The sequence below is a fragment of the Artemia franciscana genome, chromosome 10, assembly GCF_032884065.1.
Source record: "Artemia franciscana chromosome 10, ASM3288406v1, whole genome shotgun sequence".
NCBI classification, from domain to species: Eukaryota; Metazoa; Arthropoda; class Branchiopoda; order Anostraca; family Artemiidae; genus Artemia; species Artemia franciscana.
This window is the reverse complement of record NC_088872.1, coordinates 31,341,170-31,363,431: the sequence shown is the minus strand read 5'-3', so window position 1 is coordinate 31,363,431 and position 22,262 is coordinate 31,341,170. Positions and strand designations below refer to the sequence as shown.

General features: G+C 37.2%; 1 protein-coding gene across 1 annotated transcript in view; it reads left to right on the top strand.

The window, feature by feature from the left end:
* Nucleotides 1-22,262, top strand: part of LOC136032070 (dnaJ homolog subfamily C member 11-like) — a 92,962-nt gene that overhangs the window by 60,532 nt on the left and 10,168 nt on the right. Inside the window, exons 7-10 of the mRNA XM_065712193.1 lie at nt 1,541-1,748; nt 6,965-7,081; nt 19,139-19,330; nt 20,473-20,701. Coding sequence (XP_065568265.1) covers nt 1,541-1,748; nt 6,965-7,081; nt 19,139-19,330; nt 20,473-20,701 — 746 coding nt within the window. The remainder of the gene's footprint in view (nt 1-1,540; nt 1,749-6,964; nt 7,082-19,138; nt 19,331-20,472; nt 20,702-22,262) is intronic.

Sequence of the window (22,262 nt, the reverse complement as noted above, 5' to 3'; positions counted from 1 at the left end):
TAATTCAAAAACTTTGAGAAATTAAATAAAAAACAAGTTTTTTCAGTTGAAAGTGAGGAGTAACATTAAAACTCAAAACGAACAGAAATTATTGCGTATATGAGGGGGTTGGTCCCCTCCTCAATACCTCGCTCTTTACGCTAAGGTGTTTTTAGTAATTTTAAATGAGCTATTTATTCTAATTAAACGGTCTTTGTGATTCAGGGGTCATTCTTAAAGAATTGGAACAAAATTTGAACTTTAGTGTAAAAAGTGATGCATTGGCGAGGGGCGAACCCCTCATATACATAATAAAAATATACAAATATAGAAGTTCGTTACGTACGTTAATTTGTAAGTTACGTATATTTATTACTAATAAAAACGTTCGTAAACAAAATTAATAGTTATAGCGGCTTTTCTAAGTAACCAAAAATATTTGAGGGCAACTAGACCCCCCCCCGCGCCCCTTTTTTCTCAAAATCGTCCGATCAAAACTTTGAGAAAGCTATTTAGCCAAAAAAAAATTATTATGCAAATTTTTACGGTGAGCCAAAATCAAAACCTGTGTTAATTCAAAAACGATCAGAAATTAAATGAAAAAAAACAAGGTTTCTTTAACTGAAAGTAAGGAGCGACATTAAAACTTAAAACGAACAGAAATTATTCCGTATATGAAAGGGGCTATCCCCTCCTCAATGCCCCTCTCTTTGCGCTAAAGTTTGACTCTTTCTCACAATTCTACTTTTTAAAACAATAAAAAACTTTAGCGTAAAGAGTGGGGCATCGAGGAGGGGACAGCCCCTTTTACATATGGAATAATTTCTGATCGTTTTAAGCTTTAATGTCGCTGCTTACTTTCAGTTAAAAAAAAACTTGTTTTTTGTTATTTATTATTTGAGAGATTTGACCCCAGCTAATCAAGAATTGAAAATAGCAATCCTAAATACTAACTATAGATTTATCTGATTGTCCGTTTTCTAACTTCCTGTCTTCCAATCATGTGCTCAAACTCTATTTTACTATTATAAGGGTCAAGAATGGTACATAGGCTAGCTTATTCTTGGCAAAAGATTCAAAATACCAGATGCAATAACTCTTGAGACCGACGAATTTGTATCAGTATACTAAAATTCAGTGTGTTTAATTTTTTCTTTTTTTTTTGTATATTTTCCTTATTAACTGTGATTTTTCCTCGTGAGAAAGACGTAAAGTAGTAAACGATTGGTTTTAAATTAATTGGTACAGCTATGTACTATCATTACTATCAGCTACTACTTTCATTACTATCAGCTATCATATTTTAAAATATTGTGTTCCTTCAGATAAACTTTTTTGATTTAATTTTCTTAACATACTTTGATAGCTTTGTCAAATGATTATACCTCTAGTAATGTTACAAATTTTTTTTTGAGAGACTGGAAGTCTTAAAAAATTTCCATTCTTCACAGCTTTCTCATAAATTTTCAACAACAGAAAAAGTTCCAGTACGTCATACTGTTTAGAGCGTGGCCTATTTTGTATTTTTTGTATACTATGGTCATAGTATATTAAATTATAGCTTTTGGAAGCCAGCTTGACAAGAATACTGTAGGCTATTTTACGTGGAAGGCTGGTTTGACCTCAGGCGTGAGCAGCAAATTAGTGCGAGATACACAATACGGTAACTTCTCTGGAACAATACACCTTGGAATCCCTCACAGTTTTGTGTCATTAAATGGTGTGAAAAAATTCGATGGTGATGGTTTAAAACTCAAAGCGTCATTTCAGTAAGTTTTTTCCCCATTACTAAAACATTATCTTAAGTAGCAGGCAGTGCAATAGGTTATTTATTGTTTTAGCAATGAAAAATGCTGATGATTTTGTGCCCGTTTTCATTATATTAATTCAAAAAACTTTTCCCAAAAACAAGTTTTTCAAAGAAAAGTATAGAGCTCCAGTAAAACCAAAAAGGAGCAGAAATAAAGTCAAATAAACTTACAAGCATAAAGCTACCACAAATCACCATCAATCAATAAATGAAACCCAAAACGAACAGGATTTAATATAAATAAGCGAGTCAAACTCTTTACGAGCAAAATTAACATGAGTAGGGTTTAAACCCCCCCCCCCCCATGCCTTTTTAAGACCAAAACATGATCTGTACTTTACTGACACCAAAACACATAAACAAGTTTTCATATATTTGACATTAATAAATGAAAAATTATTAAGACAAGAAGGAATAAATATCAGTATGTGTATATCAAACTGACATTCCACGACCATTTGTTTGTTTTTTTTTTTTTAGTAAAGTCTGAATTATGTTCTGGTGCTCTTTACTTCTGTTTTTTACTTGTTTTTTTTTTTAAATTCAAATTAATTTCTCTTCGTATATTTTTACATAATCTTTCTCATGGACAAAATAATATTTTACATATTTTCATTTTTTTCTATAAGAATTCTTAGTTAGGCTTGCTATTTGTATATATTTTGAGGAAGCTTTTTCGACGTTTTTTATCCTGACAAAAACAGTATTGTTTAATTTAGTTTTATACCTCCACAAGTTAACCTGAAAAATAAAACTTAATACCTTCCCGAAAATTCTAGCTATGCACTTTGACAACCTGGATAAACTTACACTCTTTTGATTTATTTAAATTGTAAGAGCAAAAGTAGTAATAGTAATAGCCCTGAAAATGTCAGCTTAATACCCCCAGTCGTTCTCGATATATTACTGAGGTGTTTCTTTGGCAACAATACACACAGTACCTTTTGATTTGGTTTTAATGTAACATTTATTTTTAAAGCATAATGGGCAAATTGCCGGATTGTGGGAGGGGGGGGGCTGATTACCAAATATCCATAGAGACTTAGTTACTTGACCGTTCTAATGTTAAGGCAAGTGATGAACTAAATCATCACGTTATGTGTATACGAATTGTCAAAAAGGCGTAATTCAGGAATGACTGAGCATATTATTTTTCATGGAACTTTCAGGAAATAACAAGGGAGATAATCAATTGAATAAAAAGGCAAAATTTGCATGCTACGCTACCACTACTACAACTACCACCGCTACTAGTGCTACCACTACTACAAATACTACTACTAATGCAACACTAATACATTTACAATATTGAAGGGCTGCTTTTACAAACTCCCAAACTCTAGAGGTTGTTTTTAAAGTGGTGAACCGTTTCTTTTTTGGATCTGTAACCCTCTTCTTCTATGTGGGAAGAACTAGACGCTTAAGGTGTTTGTTTTCTATATAGCTGAGCATTCAATGTAAATGTTCCTGCTGTTCGGATCGACATACACCTAGCTGAATATTGCAAGCAGATGAAACAAGTTGATTGGGATAAAAACTCCCTATTTTGGTTCTTAGAAAATCACCGCGAAGCAGTTTAGGAATGAGGCTATAAAACTTTCAGATGTTCAGGTTTTGCATTTTAAGAATTAGTTTCTACAATTAAAGAAAATCAGAAAATTTATTTTTGCCATTTGCTTGAAATAACAATATCCATATAGCTACTATTCCCCCCTCTTTATCTTCGTGGTTTGATTTAGACTTGAATGTCCACTTTATTGAAGACCTAGTAAAGTGACTCATCCAGTTTCAAGCTCAAGATATAAGCTGCAATGCATAGTGAAGTAAATCACGTGTTTTGGGCTTCTTCCAAACAAATAAATCAACAAAGATGGGATTGGCTCGCCCAAACTGTTTTAAAGAAGAAAATGCGTGTATGACCAAAGTGGGGGGGGGGCTTATACACCCCACTTAATTTAATATTATGCTACTTGTCCGGGTTGCAGTGGTAACTAGCAACCTAGTAAGAGACGATCACGTCCAATACTAAGAAATGTAGTAGCCCATAATTCCTGAAAATAATGTCAGATCAAAACATTAAGTTCATTATTACTGCCTTGTCCGAAGCCCCTATATAGGTAACTTACCGTCCCTTAGCTTGAATAACGAGGAAAATCTATTGGCTTGAAAAGCAAGATAAGTTGCTTGAACTACGATATTCTGCATATAATGCATATTTTTTTCTCTTTTTTCTTTTTCTCCTCAGATAGCTTGGCACTGGAACATCGTAGAGAGCTGTTAAATTGCTCATTTTAAAGGCAATATCTCAATAATGTGACTGCTTGTTTCAAAAATATCCAAATTTTTTTAATATCATTTAACTTAATTAAAACCCACCATAAGTTGGAGTTGTCCAATTATCTTCTAGCCCAATTTCTCAGCGAATAATGATACTTCTCGAAAATGACAGCTAAATCGAGAACTTGGTGAAAAAGTGAACTAATGAATAGATATTAATTCGTAAAATGTACATGGTTTGTTATGAAAAGCTGTCTAATTGGTGTTTGACACATGCCAAATGTTTATGTAAGGTCAAAATTCCACCCTCTTGTATATCCTCCTTCGCAGCCCCCTTAATATTTTTCATAATTTGTCAACTTTTCGACCACTTCTGAATGCTCAATTACTTCTAAACTTTATCAGTAAATGTACTTCGGATGACAGTGTAATAATATAACGTAACGATACACCCTCTTGTGTACTCCCCGTCCCATATCCCTTAATATTTTTCATAAGTCGTCTGCTGACTGAAGTTAAAGACCTCTGAAGTTTGAAAATCTTGAGCATAAGTAGGAAAGCTCTCAAAACGCATGACTAGACGGGTTTTGCTGCTAGATTTAGATGAAGTATAGACTGGTAATGAACCATTAATTTGATGCAGCAAAAAGTATAAAACATACAGTCAAACAGTTCGTGGTTACGAATTGTAGTAACGAGCGAACCCGGCTCAATAGTAACCGAAATTCTAAAAAACAGAATTTTGATATCAATAGTTACATTAAAAGAATCGCATTTTAATGCTGATCTTAAATATATAAGTTTCATCAAGTTTAGTCTTACCAGTCAAAAGTTACTAGCCTGAGAAAATTTGCCTTATTTTAGAAAATAGGAGGAAACACCCCCTTTTAGTCATAGAATTAACGAAAATCACACCGTCAGATTCAGCGTATCAGAGAACCCTACTGTAGAAGTTTCAAGCTCCTATCTACAAAAATGTGGAATTTTGTATTTTTTGCCAGAAGACAGATCACGGATACGTGTTGATTTGTTTGTTTGTTTTTTGTTTTTTCCAGGGGTGATCGTATAGGCCCAATGGTCTTAGAATGTCGCAAAAGGGCTCATTCTAATGGAAATAAAAAGTTTTAATGCCCTTTATAAGTGACCAAAAAAATTGGAGGGCACCTAGGCCCCCTCCAACACGTATTTTTCCCCAAAGTCACCGGAAAACAATTTTGAGCTAGCCATTCTGTTCAGATTAGTCGAAAATCTAATAACTATGTCTTTGGGGACGACTTAATCCCCCACAGTCCCAGGGGGAGGGGGTAAAAGTTGTAAACTTTGACCATTGTTTACGTATAGTAATGGTTATTATGAAGGGTAGAGACGTTTTCAGGGGGGACTTTTCCGCGTCTGGGTGGGGGTGGGTTGGGGGGAGGGGGTTCCATGGAAGGATCTTTCCATGGAAGAATTTATCATGAGGGAAGAGAATTTCCATGAAGGGGGTGCAGGATTTCTAACATTATTAAAAAAAACAAGGAGAAAATAATTTTTTTTAGCAGCATTAAAACTTAAAATGAACACAAAATATTACGTATATAAGGGGTTCGTGTCCTCCACGATACCTTGCTCTTTACGCTAAAGTATTTTTAGTAATTTCAACTATTTATTCTACGGTCTTTGTGATTCAGGGGTCATTCTTAAAGATTTGGGAAAAAAATTTAAGTTTTGGGGTAAAGAGCGAGGTATTGACGAGGGGGTGAACCCCCTCAGATACGTCATAAAAGTACACAAATATAGAAGTTCGTTACGTAAGTTAATTCGTATGATACGTATGTTTATTACAAGCAAAAACGTTCGCAAGAAAATAAAAGATCTAGGTGCATTTTTAAGTAACCAAAAATTTGAGGGCAACTAGGCCTCATCCCCGACCCCTTTTTTTTTATCAAAATCGTCCGATTAAAACTATGAGAAAGCCATTTAGCAAAAAAAAAAAAATATGCAAATTTCATTTTATTTATTCATGCGCGGTGAACCAAAATCAAAACATGCATTAATTCAAAAACATTCAGAAATTGAATTTTAAAAAACAAGTTTTTTAACTGCAAGTAAGGAGCGACATTAAAACTTACAGAAATTATTACAGAAAAACAACAACGAACATAAATTATTCCGTATATGAAAGGGGTTGTTTCCTCCTCAGCGCTTCGCTCTTTACGCTAAAGCTTCTTTTTTATTGTTTTTAAAAGTAGAGTTGCGACAAAGAGTCAAACTTTAGCGTAAAGAGTGGGTTGTTGAGGAGGGGGCAACCCCTTTCGTATATGGAATAATTTCTGTTCGTTTTAAGTTTTGATGTCGCTCCTTACTTGCAGTTAAAAATCTGTTTTTTTTTTGTTTTTTTTTTTAATATTAAGCATTACCTGAATGTGCAGCGGTTAAGACACTTGCCTGTGGCTGTAGTAAGTTAGGTTTCTATCTTACATAGGATACATTTTTGTCCTAGAGAACATTGAAACTTTTTTGGTTTTAGAGAAGGCAGAAAATTCGAAAGTGATAAATACATATCTTCTTTCAACTCCTTTTCAAAATGGCCTAAAAAGTGAAAAATAAGTTTTATCTCAAGAATCTATAAATAAATAGTGAAAACGAAGTACGCAAAACGAATTGGGTTTTATGTAACTTGATCTTGCTAACTTGTTTTGCTCAACTCACCGAATTTTTATTTTTTTATGCATTTAGAAGCTAGAAATTTAATATCTATGTTATGTTAAGCCCAATCCGTTTTGCGCCCCTCGGTTTCACCGAGATTCATGGTTTTCAATTAAAAACTGTCTTTTACTTTTTAGCTCATTCTAGAAATGTGTTTTAAGAAAAAGATTTGTTATTCTCTAAATTATTTATATTTTTCTCCTTTTTCAGGTTTGGAACCTATGGCGGATCCTTTGAGTACGGCGTAGTGAAAAAAATTTCGAAATTTAGCTTCTTGGGAGCTTCCATGTCAATAGGAGCTCCTACTGGAGTGATACTCAAAATTAGGTATTTCTTGTCCACTTTCTTCTCTTAAATTGTTTATTCATTATTTGTGTTCAAAAGTGATAATCCTACTGAAGTCTATTATCACTGATCCATTAACTTAAAATATTGGCTTGTGAGAACAAATGCATGTTGAAAAATATATATATTTTGATAATTGATATTCTAAATGGAAAGAATAAGTACACAATAAACATAATTGTATACAATAAAAATCAATGAGACAATAACATAATTTTAGTTAAATAAAAGTTTAATTTATTTTTAATAGAATTGCCCACGATATCTACGCTATAACATATTGATCTTCTAAAACCTTTAGTCGGCGCTTTTCCTACTAACAACCTCTCCGAGTAATTCTGATCTGATGCCACGCACTTTGCAAAAAAATTTCAGCGGTTGTATTTGACAAGAGAAGGGCACGGAGGCTAGTAAACACTATAAAAAATAGATTTACTTATGTATTTGACCCAATCTCGTGTGTTTTCTTTGTGATTGTAAAAATAGCATAATTTAACGTTTAATTTTCTGTGCTATGATAGCTCTTCAGATAAGCAAATACAAATACAAAATACATCTAAGCAGAGAAATTTCTCCCTGTTGCCGTATACTTGTCCAATTTTTAGACGCTTATGGTGCTTTAAACTATGAGTTTTATTTTATTTGTCAATAATAACTTCTTTTAATACGCCAGTTTCAGGAAGAGAATATATCCCATTCTAAAAGGAAATACTCCTGACTAAATCTTTACTCTTGTCAAAACGACTTATTTTTAAGCTCCTGAAACATCGTTTTAACTGCCGTCTTGATATTACTGTTTTCTATTCCTATTGTCATGTTTTTGCGTATTTTGTAGAACATGGGAATTTGCCAAGAGAGCCACTAGGAGTCGCAACACTACGCAATTTTAAAATAGCCTGAATAAGCTGTGTTTCAGCAAAAACGTACTGATATGCTTAATTTTTTTCATAACATTGATATGAAGCTAAAAACCTATTTCCCGCCTCAAAAGATACCTGTTAAATCCGCTAGAGCCCCCCCCCCTTAAAAAACTTGTAAACTGATCTAATTATCCTTTCAACTAACTCATTTCCAAAGAACTTCCAGCGAGTACTTGCATCAAGAAAAACTGTTTTGTATGATATTATTTTTTGAATCGTTCCTTATTAGAACAGTTACCATTTAACAAATCAGAACCAATGAAAATTTGAAGGGGATCATGTTTTTTTTTTTTTTGCCAACCTGTGTCCCACTCTGGAATGTAATAACCGAAACTTAATATGGAACCGGTTTGGCTAGTGCCTTCTGGATGATTAATCTTTTGATAATTGACCTAATCACCCTTTGGCCCGTATATTTATAGATAATATTGAGTGTCGTTAGTGAGAAGACACTATGCTTCTAGGAGGTTAGGATGGGTACAAATGACCGGGTAGTTCTAGTGACCTGGGATGGTTGTGCATCCCTGCACTGCCATAGACCCCTGCCTCTGTCCCTGTCCTCTAAAGGGAAATCCTGCTTGCGTGGCCTCAAAGTGGCATAGGAGTGGACCTCTCGCGTTATCGCCTAGCCAGATCTGCCTCTGCGAACAGCTTTGCAGGTTGCCCATGGCCTGAAGAAATGTGGGTCAAATGTATTCCCAAGAAACATAGAATGAAGAAGTCCACGAAAAAGAGACCCATGCTACGGCATTCCCGGCAAGCGATGCGTCGGAGGATACGGTTACTCATTTGAAAAGTAACCGAGCCGACACCACCTTGACAATCTATACTACTGCATTCCTGACAGGCGATGTGTCAGGGTATTTGGCGCCTTTTTCGAAAAGTAAGCGAGTCGACCCCATTCTGACAAAAGAATAATCCCTCTGTGTGGGTTGCTGGAATGTATGCTCTATAAAGTGCTTGATGACCCAATCATTATTGTTGGTGAAGCTTTATGTTATGTACACGACATTCTCTGTTTGACTGAGACACGTATTAACGGTATCGTCAACTCCCTAGAAATAAAAACTCCAGACATGGAAGCTTGGTTTTAGTTTCTCAACCCAGGCTCCACGGATGGCTCTGCACTCAGTAGAGTGGGCCTCCTCATCAGCCAAGATTCGGCGTCTGCCTTGCTCGAATGTGAACCCGTTTCTGCTAGGATAGCTAGACCTCGTTTCAAAAGCCGCTTCTTTAATATATCTGTCATTGTCGTATATACTCCAACTCGCGATTCCCCTGAATCCCATGCTGATATATTCTACAACTCCCTAAACGCAGATCTATGGAAAGTTCCAAAGAGATATCTCCTATACATCGCTAGGGATTTGAACGGGACAATAGGCCCGAGAATGACCTCTGAAGAGACCGCGATTGGCCCCTTTGGCTTTGGAGTAAGATGTCGCCGAATTACCCAGCTGGCAATGGTCACCAACCTAACAATAGCGAACACTTGGCTTAGGCACAAAACTCCGCATCTGATTACATGGAGCTCCAGAGATGGAAGAGAAAGTGCCCAGCTTGACTATATCCTCATACCAAATGTTGGAAATCCACCATCTCAAATTGCCGAGTCTACAGAGGGGCATACACTGGGTTTAAAATTTGGTCTGATTACAGCCTCCTAAAGCTCTCAATGAGCTCTCGCCTGTCTGCGAGATGGAAAATAGAGCCACCCCGACGCCTAGATGTATCCAAATTCAAGGATCTACGTGTAAAGGAAGATTTTAGAATCCAACTATCGAATCACTTCTCTACACTCAATTTGGAAGAGTACGAGCATCGAAGACGAATGGCAGAACTTTCTTGATGTAATTAAATCATCCACTGAAGCCACCCTATGCCACCAAAAGCGGCAATATAAAAGGTGGATATTGGACAAAACGATGAAGGTGGCAGAGAAAAAGTAAGCAATGGGTTGCCCGAAGTCCGAGGAATTTAAGAAGCTCCGAAGACAATGCCGTCGATCAGCACAGAAGGATAAACAGCTCTTCTGGGACAATATTGTTAACAAAATGGAAGGTACTGCCGCTTAGAGATCTGACACCTGAAAGCTATAACGGCTTTTTCGTCATACGTCACTTTTCGTCACGTTTTTCTTCAAGTTTTTTTTTCACTTCACACTTTTTGCGGTTTAATTTTGCCACCTTAAAATGCCAAAGTTTAAGCACTTCGACTTGGTTTTAGCCCATTTCGCAGGATATCCTCTCTGGCCATCAAGAGTAATGAAAGTTACAGCTGAGGGTGCTGGAGATTCCAAATACCTTGTTTTCTGCTACGGTCAGCATAGTGAATATATAGTCGCTGAGTCAAATATCACGTCTGAAAAGGCTAAATTTCAGCAGGCCTCAAAAAACAAATCGAAAGGAGTGGATTAAACTTTCGCTGAGCTAGAGTCGATGACTGATATATATCGTAAAAGTAAGACTTTCGCCGCTATGAATATTACTCTGGCTGACCCTGAATCTGCGACTTCAGGCCTACTTGGCCAAGTGGCTACGGTGCAGGCTGAGTTGGGTAAAACAAAGTTGAGTTTAAGAAATGATATAGCCCGTAAAGTAGCAGAAATGAATAATGGTGGTGGCTCTGCGGATACAATTGTCAGCGAAGTGTACGACTCTATTGCGGTTGAATACAATCCTAAATTTGAAAAGCTTAAAAAATCACTCACAACGCTGAAAACACTGATTGAAAATCTTGAGGTGCGCGTTAATCGCATAGAGATGAGGCTTGACGATTATGAGACCAAGAAGTTCTGCTCGATAGTCTCGTAATACATGGTATGAAACAACAGCCAGGTGTAAACTTGAATAGCATTGTGATTGATTTGGTTAAGCAGAAGCTATGTGTTAGTGCTATAATGGAAAGTCATATTACAAGCGTATTTCGCTTCCAGTAGAATGTGATCAGCGCTAATGGTTCTGGTAATGTAGCTCCCATAATGGTGAAGTTTCAGAGCAAAGATATTGTCCGAAGAGTCTTCAAAGAAAAAGCAAACTTAGCGCGTACCGGTGTATACGTCACTTAGGCTTTAACAAAGCGTCAAAGAGACATTTTGAACATGGCGAGATACAAATTTGGTGTGAATCACCATGACCATGATACCATGACACCATGACAGACCGTGGTAATATTCTTGTGAAAAGGCCAAGCGACCCTTCCGTTCGCAGAATCAGGTCACTTTTTGATTGCGGTGATGTATTTGTATGTGACTGCTTAACATTTTCTTGATTTGTATGCCTTTCAGGTCATTTTTTTTTATTTTTACAATTTCTTTTTCATTTCCTTTCATTTTTTACTTTATTTATTTATTTTATTTTTTCGCTTTCCATGCTCAAGGTTATCCCGACAATACCATCTGCGTTATTAATTATTTATGTGTTTGTAATACTTTGACAAGTTTTTCTTTTGCAATAGATCTAAGTACAGATTTCTTTTTTTTTTCATCTGGTGATTTAAATGGACTCCAAATAAAACCTGCTTTTGTTGAAATTTTAAGACGTGAGAGACGCCTTTGCACGCTTGAAAATAACCCTTTTGATGTAATTAGTATTGCAAATAATTATGAGGGTCAGGCTAACCAAAATTTGATTAATATAAACCCTATTTGTAATAGCAAATATGTTTCGGATTTGGGGGGGGGGAGGTTACTAAAGGAAATTATTCTCTATCTGCAATTCAGCTTAACATTCAGGGCCTCTCTTCGTCAATAGATAATTTTAAAAGACAAATTGTTTCGGATGGACAGCCTGATGTTGTTGGTTTATACGATACATTTTTGGATTCTGGCAATGAAATGCTATTGGATGTCCATGGCTACAAAATGGAACATATAAACCGTTGCAACATTGCTAAAGGAGGTCTTGCCATGTATAGGGGAGATACAGGTAAGACGGACCCAGTAACGGTTTTTCTATGCTGCCTTTTCTGTTTCTGGGACACCAGAACGAAATTTGTTCCGTCGGATTGCTAATTCATCCCCGCTAAATTGCTATTTTTCTCAAATTTTTTCTCCAAAGGGTTTCTGAGAAAACGCATATTTTGGAAGAAAGGTCAAAAGGTCCGTCTTATCTGAAGGGGCTGGTAAGACGGACCACCAGAGAGGGCAAGACGGACATCATCTTCGACTGTATATTTCGTATAAACATATCAAGTAAATATTTATCAATCGAGCAATAATATATCAATCTAGTAAAATAAACCAGAAAAATCAACTTTAAATGTGTGGAGTGATGCCTGCCTTGCTGTTCCTCCAGATGGGATAGGCTTTGGCAGTTTCATCAGAGCATCCTCAAGACTGACCCTTCCCTTTTCAGTCGTCTCTTGAAACTTATAAGAGGAAAAAATCCTCTTCAAAAGAGCACTTCAATCTCGTCTTTTACCAAGACCTTTGCAACAGAATATGACGTCATCCTCTTTCCAACTACTTTGACAAGAACAAACTCGCAATCTTCAGTTCCTTCCAGTCTTAAAAAAAGCCTCAACATCCTTGTCAGTATCTCCGATGTGAAGGCTCTTATCGCTGCTTGTATCGCTAAGCACGAAGTCTTCCTCATCATCCAAGTCCGCCGTGATGTTTTTTTTTGCTGTTCCCATCCGTCCAGCTCTGCTTTTCTTCGTTGACTTCTTGGCTTCTTTTATTCGACGTTCTGCTTCAAGGCGCTCTTTTTCTAGCGTGTCAGTGAGAATTTTATTACAGAGCTTTTTGCTTCCTCTAGGTTACTCTGGGCTTGGTCCAGCTTTCGGGAACAGTCTGACGACTTCTGGCGTGACAGCCTTCGAGGCCATGTCGGTTGTTAATGGTTGGTCGGTCGACAGGTTGGAGGGACCTCCTTCAGCTTCATCTGAACTAGTAGGAGAGGGGATTTCCGCGCTTTCTTGGGGTTTCAGCCTATCCGACACGTAGGAAGATAAAAACTCATGGTCACCGAACACATCCGGTTGCAGGGATAGATCCCATTTTTCTTAAAACCGCTCAGGATATTCTCAATTGAGAAGGCTTTTGGAAACGCAGCACAAACAAGTACATTGATGTCTTGGATCGAAATTCGTTTTTTAGAGTTTTGGAGCATAAACTTGTTATACGCATCGTTGTAATACCGCTTAAAAGGACTAAACACGGAGATGTCAAGAGGCTGCATCTTGTGGCACAGTGGGGTGGCAACGTGAGGACGTCGATTTCCTTCTCGTTGCAAAAATTGACAACCTTCAGTGAAATATGTGATTCGTGGTTGTCAAAGATAAACAGGGATCTCTCTTCAGATCCGCAGTTGGCATGCTTGGTGAAATGTTGGAGAACGTCTGGAAATATTTCCGACGTCATCCATCCTGATTGCTGGGTACGGCCATCACTACCAAGAGGCGAACCGTTCAAAAAACTACCAAGCCACCTTACTCGGGGAATGACAAGAAAGGGTGGTATAGCTTGACCTATTGCATTCGCACAGCCTACCACCGTAACCAGAATTCCTATTTCACCAGATGTGATCTGGCCTACTTCTTTCTGCCCTCTTAGTTCCACAATCTTCGGCGGCTTGTGAACCGTGGTTACTCCCGACTGGTCCAGGTTGTAGATTCTATGTGGCTGGTAGAGATTTTTCTCAATGAGTTTTTTCAGACTGTCAAAAAACTCTCCCACATTTTTCCTGTTGAAGCTGGTAGCGCGTCCCAAGCTCGTTGCCTCGGCTGAGCAACAAGCAAGGTTACGCCTGACCATAAAAGAACGAGCCCATTCTCTTCCAGCAGCCCTTTTTTGGTCCAGCTCTCGGGCACCGTTTTGGCTTTTGCAATTGCAAATTCATATGCTAGCTTACAGCACATACTACTTGTCAGGCCGTGATGCATGGCACAGACTGTTGTTAAATAATCCCGGAGCAGCCGTTTTTCCTCTTCAGAGAACACACTCTTAAAGTTGTACTCCGTCTTCAAATTTACGGAATTGTGATTTTCCGACCTCTTCAGTTTTTCAAACGTCCTTCTGATCGTTGTTCTTGGAAGTCTTGTAGCTTTGGCTACAGACTGCAGCTTGGTGCCATGAAGAACATCGAATGCAGCCTTTCTCAGAGCGTCTTCATTGCGTAATCCCCCCTCTCAGTTTTTTTCTGATACTTCCCCATATCCTGCAACAGAAAGTCAGTCAAATTGATTTCAGTATGTAAAATCGCTGGATAATAGATATATATTAGCCTATACATCTTGGACGGTAAGTTTGACCCAGGTGTTCTATTTGCTGTTTAAACCTTTAAAGGCACAGTAAACTTGACAAGGCAACTTTCGGCAATAAAAATAGGCCTGGCGGGGTTTAGATAAATTTACAGGGACGTATTATCGACAGGATTCCCTTCTTTGTTATCTCGAAACCCCTCCCTCTTGTTACCAGAGCTAGCTGGCAGGCCGTTGCCCCTAATGAACTGTTATTATGCGCTTATGTACTTTAAAAGTTCGCCTTTTTACATATAGACCACAGACAAACGTCACACCACCAGGGTGGCGTGGGTTCAATTCCTAGTCGTGATACACAAACCTTTTGCTTTTTTTCTACTAAATCAAAAATCGAATTATCAAAAACTACAACGGTCGTAATAAGAATTTTTGTTACTCTCAATATCGACTCAGTGTACAGGCTCTTCGAGTCAACATTAAGTCAAGTTGTCTGTTCCTTTAAGACTTGTCAGCTTAGCTTCTGGATTTATGCAGTCAAGACGGACCCTAGTCCGTCCCAGGGTCCGACTTACCAACAAAATATGTGGTCCGTCTTATCTGCAACATGGGCGATCTCGAAAAACAGTCAGCAAAGTCGGTAAATTGCACAGAATTGCGTTACAGTCAGGTCTAAAGAAAGTATAGAGTTGGAACTCTTTGGAAGCCAAATCTCTTTGGAAGCAAAATCGAGGGTATAAAAGGATTGTTCCTCTAAACCCATGGATGACATTTGGACTTCCCAAAAGCTGGAGAAGGAAAAATAATCTATGGATGTCTTATAAATGCGCTACACTTTCAGCGAGTGCTATCCGTATTTGTCAATTCAAGATACCGGAATATATATAATTTCTTGTGTAGGAAAACCAAATCTGACTATTATCTAAATAATTTTTTTGCGTGTGGCAATGATATTCGTGAAACTTGGAAGGTAATAAACTCTGTGGTTAAACCCGGTTCTCTATCTAGCTCTTTACCTATGAGTCTGGTCATTGGTGGTGAAGCTGTAGAGGGTGAGCTTAATGTCCAAGAAGCATTCAATTCATTCTTCGCTAGTATTGGTAAGAATATTGGTTCCACGGCTACTCTATCTCGGCCTAAGCCGGACCTTAGATCTTACCTCGGGCCGTCTTGTGTTAAGGCTATGTTTCTAGAGCCAGCACCAGTAAGTGAAAATTACTAAAATTTTTAATGGCTTGAAAAACTTGTCCTCATCTGGGCCTTGAAGGATCTTGTGCTTTAAAGCTCTAATTTTAAATTCTGACCAGATCCTGTGACATTGGGGGGATTTGGAGGGGGAAACCGGAATTCTTGGAAAACGTGAAAATTGGGGTATTTTTATCTTACGAAAAGGTGATCGGATCTTAATGAAATTTAATATTTAGAAGGATATCGTGTCTCAAAGCTCTTATTTTAAATCCCGACCGGATCTGGTGACATTGGGGGGAGTTTGGTGTGAGGGAACCTAAAATCATGGAAAACGCTTAGATTGGAGGGATCGGGATGAAACTTGGTGGGAAAATTAAGCAGAAGTCTTAGATACGTGATTTACATAATTGGAATGGATCCGTCCTATTAAGGGGGGGGGGGTTAGTTCTGAAAAATTAGAAAAAATGACGTATTTTTAACGTACGAAGAAGTGATCGGATCTTCATGAAACTTCATATTTAGAAGGACCTCGTAACTCAGATCTCTTATTTTAAATCTCAACCAGATCCAGCATAATTGGGGGGCAGTTGGGGGGACTGGAAATCTTAGAAAATACTTAAAGCGGTGAGGTCAGGATGAAACTGGATGGGAAGAATAAAAACCTGTATAAGATACGTGACTGACATAACCGGACCGGATCTTCTCTCTTTGGTAGAGTTGGGGGGGGGGTAATTTTGAAAATTGAGGTATTTGTAACTTACGAAAGGGTGACCAGAGCTAAATGAGACTTGATATTTAGAAGGATCTTGTGCTTTAAAGCTCTAATTTTAAATTCCGACCAGAATCTGTGACATTGGGGGGAGTTGGAGGGGGAAACCGGAATTCTTGGAAAACGTGAAAATTGGGGTATTTTTATCTTACGAATAGGTGATCGGATCTTAATGAAATTGGATATTTAGAAGAAATTCATGTCTCAGAGCTCTTAATTCAAATCCCGACCAGATCTTTTGACACTGGGGGGGAGTTGGAGGGAGAAACCTTGGAAAACACTTGGAGTGGAGGAATCGGGATAAAGCTTGATGGATAGAATAAGCAAATGTCCTTGATACGTGATTGACGGAACCGTACTGGATTCGGTCTCTTTGGGGGAGTTGGGGGGAGGGGTTCAGTGATTTGGCGAGTTTGGTGCTTCTGGACGTGCTAGGACGATGAAAATTGGTAGGCGTGTCAGGGAGCTGCACAAATTGACTTGATATAGTCGTTTCCCCAGATTCGGCCATCTGGGGGGCTAAAGGAAGAGGAAAAATCAGAAAAAATTAGGCGTTGATAAATTACGAGTGGGTGATCGGATCTTAATGAAATTTGATATTTAGAAGGATATCGTGTCTCAAAGCTCTTATTTTAAATCCCGACCGGATCTGGTGACATTGGGTGGAGTTTGGGGTGGGGGAACCTAAAATCATGGAAAACGCTTAGATTGGAGGGATCAGGATGAAACTTGGTGGTACAAATAAGCAGAAGTCTTAGATACGTGATTTACATAATTGGAACGGACCCGCTCTATTGGGGGGGGGGTTAATTGTGAAAAATTAGAAAAATGACGTATTTTTAACTTACGAAGGAGTGGTCGGATTTTCATGAAACTTCATATTTGGAAGTCGTCTGACCGGCATTAAGCTTCTTATTTTCCTTTTAAATCAATCTATTGATTTATAGAATTTTGTTAGAGCTCATACCATATGATCTCTTGGCTCTTAGCTCTTCTTGCCTCGTTACAAGTGCCATATGAGCTCTTAGCTCTTGTTATTTCATTGTAGTCCATTTAATCTACTGATCTACTTAATTATTTTGTCTATTCAATCTATTAGTCTATTTAGTTTTGTTTTCTATAATTTTTATTTTATTTATATTTTCTTTTCATCTCCTTTTTGTTCTTCTCTCTGTGAGTAAGGGATTATTTTAATTTTTTTCTGAATAAGTGACTCGTTTATCTTCCCCCTTCTTTACAGGCCAAAGAGCCTTTGGGGGAATAGTTAAATCTAATATTATATGTGTATTTCATGATGAAAAAATCTTATCTTATCTTAAAAAAAAGGAGCTGAGAGAAAACTTAATACAACATCAATACAAGATGAGAACGGCAGACTCATTACTGTAAAAGACCAAGCGATAGACCGCTGGAAAGGACCCTTTGAGAATCTTTTAAACCCTCCACTGCTATCCCAAGCGCAGCTTATCCATGGACCAACACCGCTGAAGCCGACTGCCTACTGCACCATTAATATTGACCCACCTGACCTCAACGAAATCCAATCAGCTATAAAGAAATTAAAAAGGCATAAAGCGCCGGGACCCGATGCGATACTTACAGAGCTCTTTATCGAAGGAGGCTCTGTGCTTGTAGAGGAGCTCTACAGAATAATAATAAAATCTGGAAAGAAGAACGATTCCCCAAAGAGTGGCGTGACTCCATAATTCTGCCTATCTTTAAGAAGGGAGATGCCACCCAGTGCAAAAATTATAGAGGAATTTCACTGATAAGAATTGCAGCAAAATTCTTCGTTATGGTTCTCCTCAGCCGGTTTAGTCGCCATCGCAACACAAGAACCTGGCATCGAAAGGTTTAGAAAGATATGTTGAATGTTTTCCAGAGGAATTGTCTAAGGATAATTATAGGTACTCGACTGACCGTAAATCAAACAATAAGCTTAATGAAATATGACTTAATCCCACTTTCTAGGATTATAGGCCCTAGTGAAAGAAAAGTTAACATAACTAGGCCATTTTTTAAGGATGAAGGATGATAGATTGCCTCCCCAAACATCGTGCATTGGGGAACAGACTGGGATGGAGGAGGAGAGTGTGTAATTGTGTTTGCCTCAGGTGGCTTAGGGTTTCAATGAATTATTGTTATTAGTAGTGGCAATAGTAGCATGTAATCTGGGCCACAAGTTCTATTTGAGAGGAAAGAAATTCTGTCTCAAGGCACATGTTGCTCTTTGAAAAATGGCAATTCTGGGGAACGAGTTTTGTGGTACTCTGAAGAATGCTTCTGATAATGAACCATGAGCAAAATGAGCAGGTGCTAATTTGTTTTAAAAGTTTTTGTGTCAGGGCAGCCAATTAATCTGTGGGTATTCTCGCATATTCTTTTCTAGCAGGCCTCACTATGTGATGTATCCACTAAGCAGAGCTACATATTCTCTGTATTTTCAGGCTAGTGAAAACTACAGGTTTCAGTATTCCCTGACAATAACACTATTCTGCAGAAGGGTACGAAGAAAAGGTTAACTTTAAAAATATCGGAAATGATAAGATAAAGCGTACAAATGTGAAGGTCTAACCATGTATGTGCCTAGTCTGAAGTGGAGAGAGCAAGAAAGGAGAACTAAGAGAAAAGAGAGGGGATAAAAAAGAAGAAAACACAGCTACTGTGAAACATACACAAAGAAAGTATACTGACTGAAACCTTTGTTACTTTCCCTTCAGTAACTATTGTTTTGAAGCTTGAATTTTTATTTCTATTTCAACTTTTTCTTCGGAAGAAAGGGGCCTTCTCAGCTCTTTCTTCATCTGTTCTGGCGGGGGAAGACATTAATGATGTTAAAGATTGATGAGAGCCATCACTTCAAATTAAGACAAAATGGTATTCAGGGTAAACTGTCATTCTGAAAGTGATAAGAAAAAGGCGGTCAGTTATGAATACAGAAGCGTTTATACAAATTTGTTCTAGGTTAACTCGATCCAATCAAATTTACAACTTTCCAATTCATTTGTGCGAAGAAATAATTCCCAGTGCAATTTTTTATGGGACTTTGGTTCCTGTTGGATGTTATTTCGTCATTTCAAAACTTATACTGGATCCCTACAAGAAAAGGCAAAAGATTCTTGAGCTTGAGAAACAAAAGGAACTCTATAAAACAGAGTAAGTGTACCTTCTTTTTTCGTCTTTAAATTAATTGTATGTTTTTAAAAATATTAGATTTTCTTTTTGTCCTTTACTTTATAACTGGTCTTTTTGTTCTGTTTTACAACATAATACTTTGTTCGATCGTAAATGAGTTTTTCGCAGAAATTAACCCAGTATGGGTCGCCTTAATTAATGATAGGCTGTCTTGGCGCCGGGTGAATATATCTCGCTTGTTTCCAAAAACAGATGATGCGTCTGATGCAACTACTCGATGCAAATAATGTCTATAATGCTAGTAATTTGAAGTTTCAAGTTAAAAAGAAACTTTGCAGCACAAACAAATCATAGTGGGTTACTTGAAGTCTGAGTGATCATTTTTGAGGTTAGTTAAAAAGCACCACCTTTGACAAACAAGTGCTATTTTCCAAGAAAAATTCCCAAATCTGCAAAATGGTGTGGGGGACAAAGTTACCTAATTCGACATCACCTATGGTGGTAATTTTTAGTGTAACATGTCTGTCTTTCTATTTATACGTATCTACGAAGCGTCTGTTTTAAATGGTCTATTTGCATAAATTTTGGCCAAGGTCTTCGGATCATTCTTTCCCCAGAGAGAAATTTTTTATCTTTCAACTGCTATGATTAAATCTTGAAATTAGATTCAATTCCTTGTCGCGCTGTGTTTGTGTCTGGGCGCAAAAAAACTTTGAATGCAAAATGCAAAAGATGATTGGGTGTCCTCCTTTTGGTTCGAATCTTATAGAGGATCCTAGAACTTTCATTTTGTGATTGGATCGGCGAACAACCAACTTTTTTGCTATCATAGTTTGAATTTCATGGGGCAAGAAAAAATATCATAGCCCATAATAGATTAATATTTACATTAATATTTGGCACATCAACGTCTGTTTTTTGTTGTTGTTTGTTTTTTTTTACTATAATATCCAAAGGAGTAATTCCTTTTTGATTTTTTTTTTTAGGAATCTTTAGAAAATTTTTCTTTCAATCTGAGAGAGCAGCCAGAATGCAACGGGTCATTCTGCCTGGGAAGTTTTGCTTGATATTACCATCATTATCTGTTAAAATAGCCTTTTAACTTATAGTTAGTTATTGATAAATTTCTTCAGATCCCTTAATATAAATATCCTTTGTTATAGATTAGTCAAGAAAAGAAGGGAAGCGGAAGCTGCAATTGAATTGATGCGAGCAACTTATGATAGAATAGTAGCCGAAGAAGAAAGCAAAAAGGGTCTTGTTATAATCAACGCACTCTACGGCCGTCTCCTGGGAGATTACGACGAAAGAGCTCCAGATATTATATGTACTACTATACCTTTGCAGTGTTTAGTCAAGGATTCGAAACTAATTTTGCATGAAAATTCAAAGGTTCTTTTTCATCTTCTTTTTACTCTCGGAATTGTTGCTTGGTTTGCTAAAATGGCTAAAACTGAAACGATTAAGTTTGTTTTCTAGATCAAATATATATATATATATATATATATATATATATATATATATATATATATATATATATATATATATATATATATATATATATATATATATATATATATATATATATATATATATATATATATATATATATCAATGAAAATCAAACATTGTATACAATCGAACAGTTCTCAGGAACTGCAAGCTAGGAGCAACTCAGGCATATAGCAACCAAAACCCTAAAAAAGGGGATTTTGTTAGCTATAAATGCATCAAAAGAATTATTTTTTCATTTGATTCCAAATATTTAAGATTTATTAATGCCAGTTAAGGTACTTCAGACGGAACAACCTTCTGATGTGCGACTAGTGGACAGTATCCAATACTTTTTTTATGAACAGGACTTGATGTCTCTTTGAAAACTTTCTGTACTTAAACTATTGTCTGCTTATTTCGAGTAAGCTGCTATTTCAGTTTTTAATTTGTTTGGCTCTGTCTTAGAGTTTGACTGCTTGTTGTTTAAAACAAATTAGAAGAAAAAAAATGCCCCTTAAAGGTACTTCAGACGGGAAAACCTTTTAATGTACCCCTAATGGACGATTTCACGATAGCAAGGGGTGAACTGGTATCATGTACTATAGTTGTTGGCAGGGACGTATTGTATGGGAGGAGGGGGACACCCCTCACCCAATTTTCTCAGCCAATCGGATAAAAATTCGATTCGGTAAAATAGTGCAACGCACTACCATTTTCCTTGCTCTTTTTTTTCTTTTTACTGGGCAAAGGAGCTGATGGAAATATGTGATGTAAAATCAATGAAAGTCTCAGTCTCAGTCGGTAAAGAACAAAAAATGAAGTAATTTTAAAAGCAATATCACCCAAATCAGTAGGTGTAAATGAACCTCCAGTCGTTAAAATGCATAGCCCCCCCCACCATTGTGGCTAGTGACGCCTCTGGTTTGTACCAGACCCAGGCCATGGGAAGTGATTACTCGCACTTCATTGTCCAAGCCTGTTATCTCTGTGCACTTTCATCATAGGGCAACTCTTCTCTAGTGGCTGCTAATTTTATATTTTAAAATTATTTCCTAAGCCGTTACCTTATTCTGCTATGATAATTCAACCCCAAAAAGACACGAAAAAAAGAATTAGAATAAATAAGGGTAAAAATAGATACTATAGGATACTCTACACCTTGCATTCTGCCATATTTTTGAAAATCGGTAAAATGTTCAAAAATTTTCTCTTTTCTAAATTATTTTTATTTATCATATTTTCTATTTTGCTGCTCAATTTTGCATGTTGGATTTTCTGCGGTTAGAATTTTCCGCGTGGGAGCAGAAACGCTTAGCACCTCACATTTGACGGTAGAAATGAAAGTACAAAGTTGAGTAGCTTCTCAAACAAATCTGTTTAATTTGTTCTGTAAATCTTGAACATTTTGTTTGGCTTTAATGTTCAAAATTTTGAACATCAAACGCTCTTATGACAATTG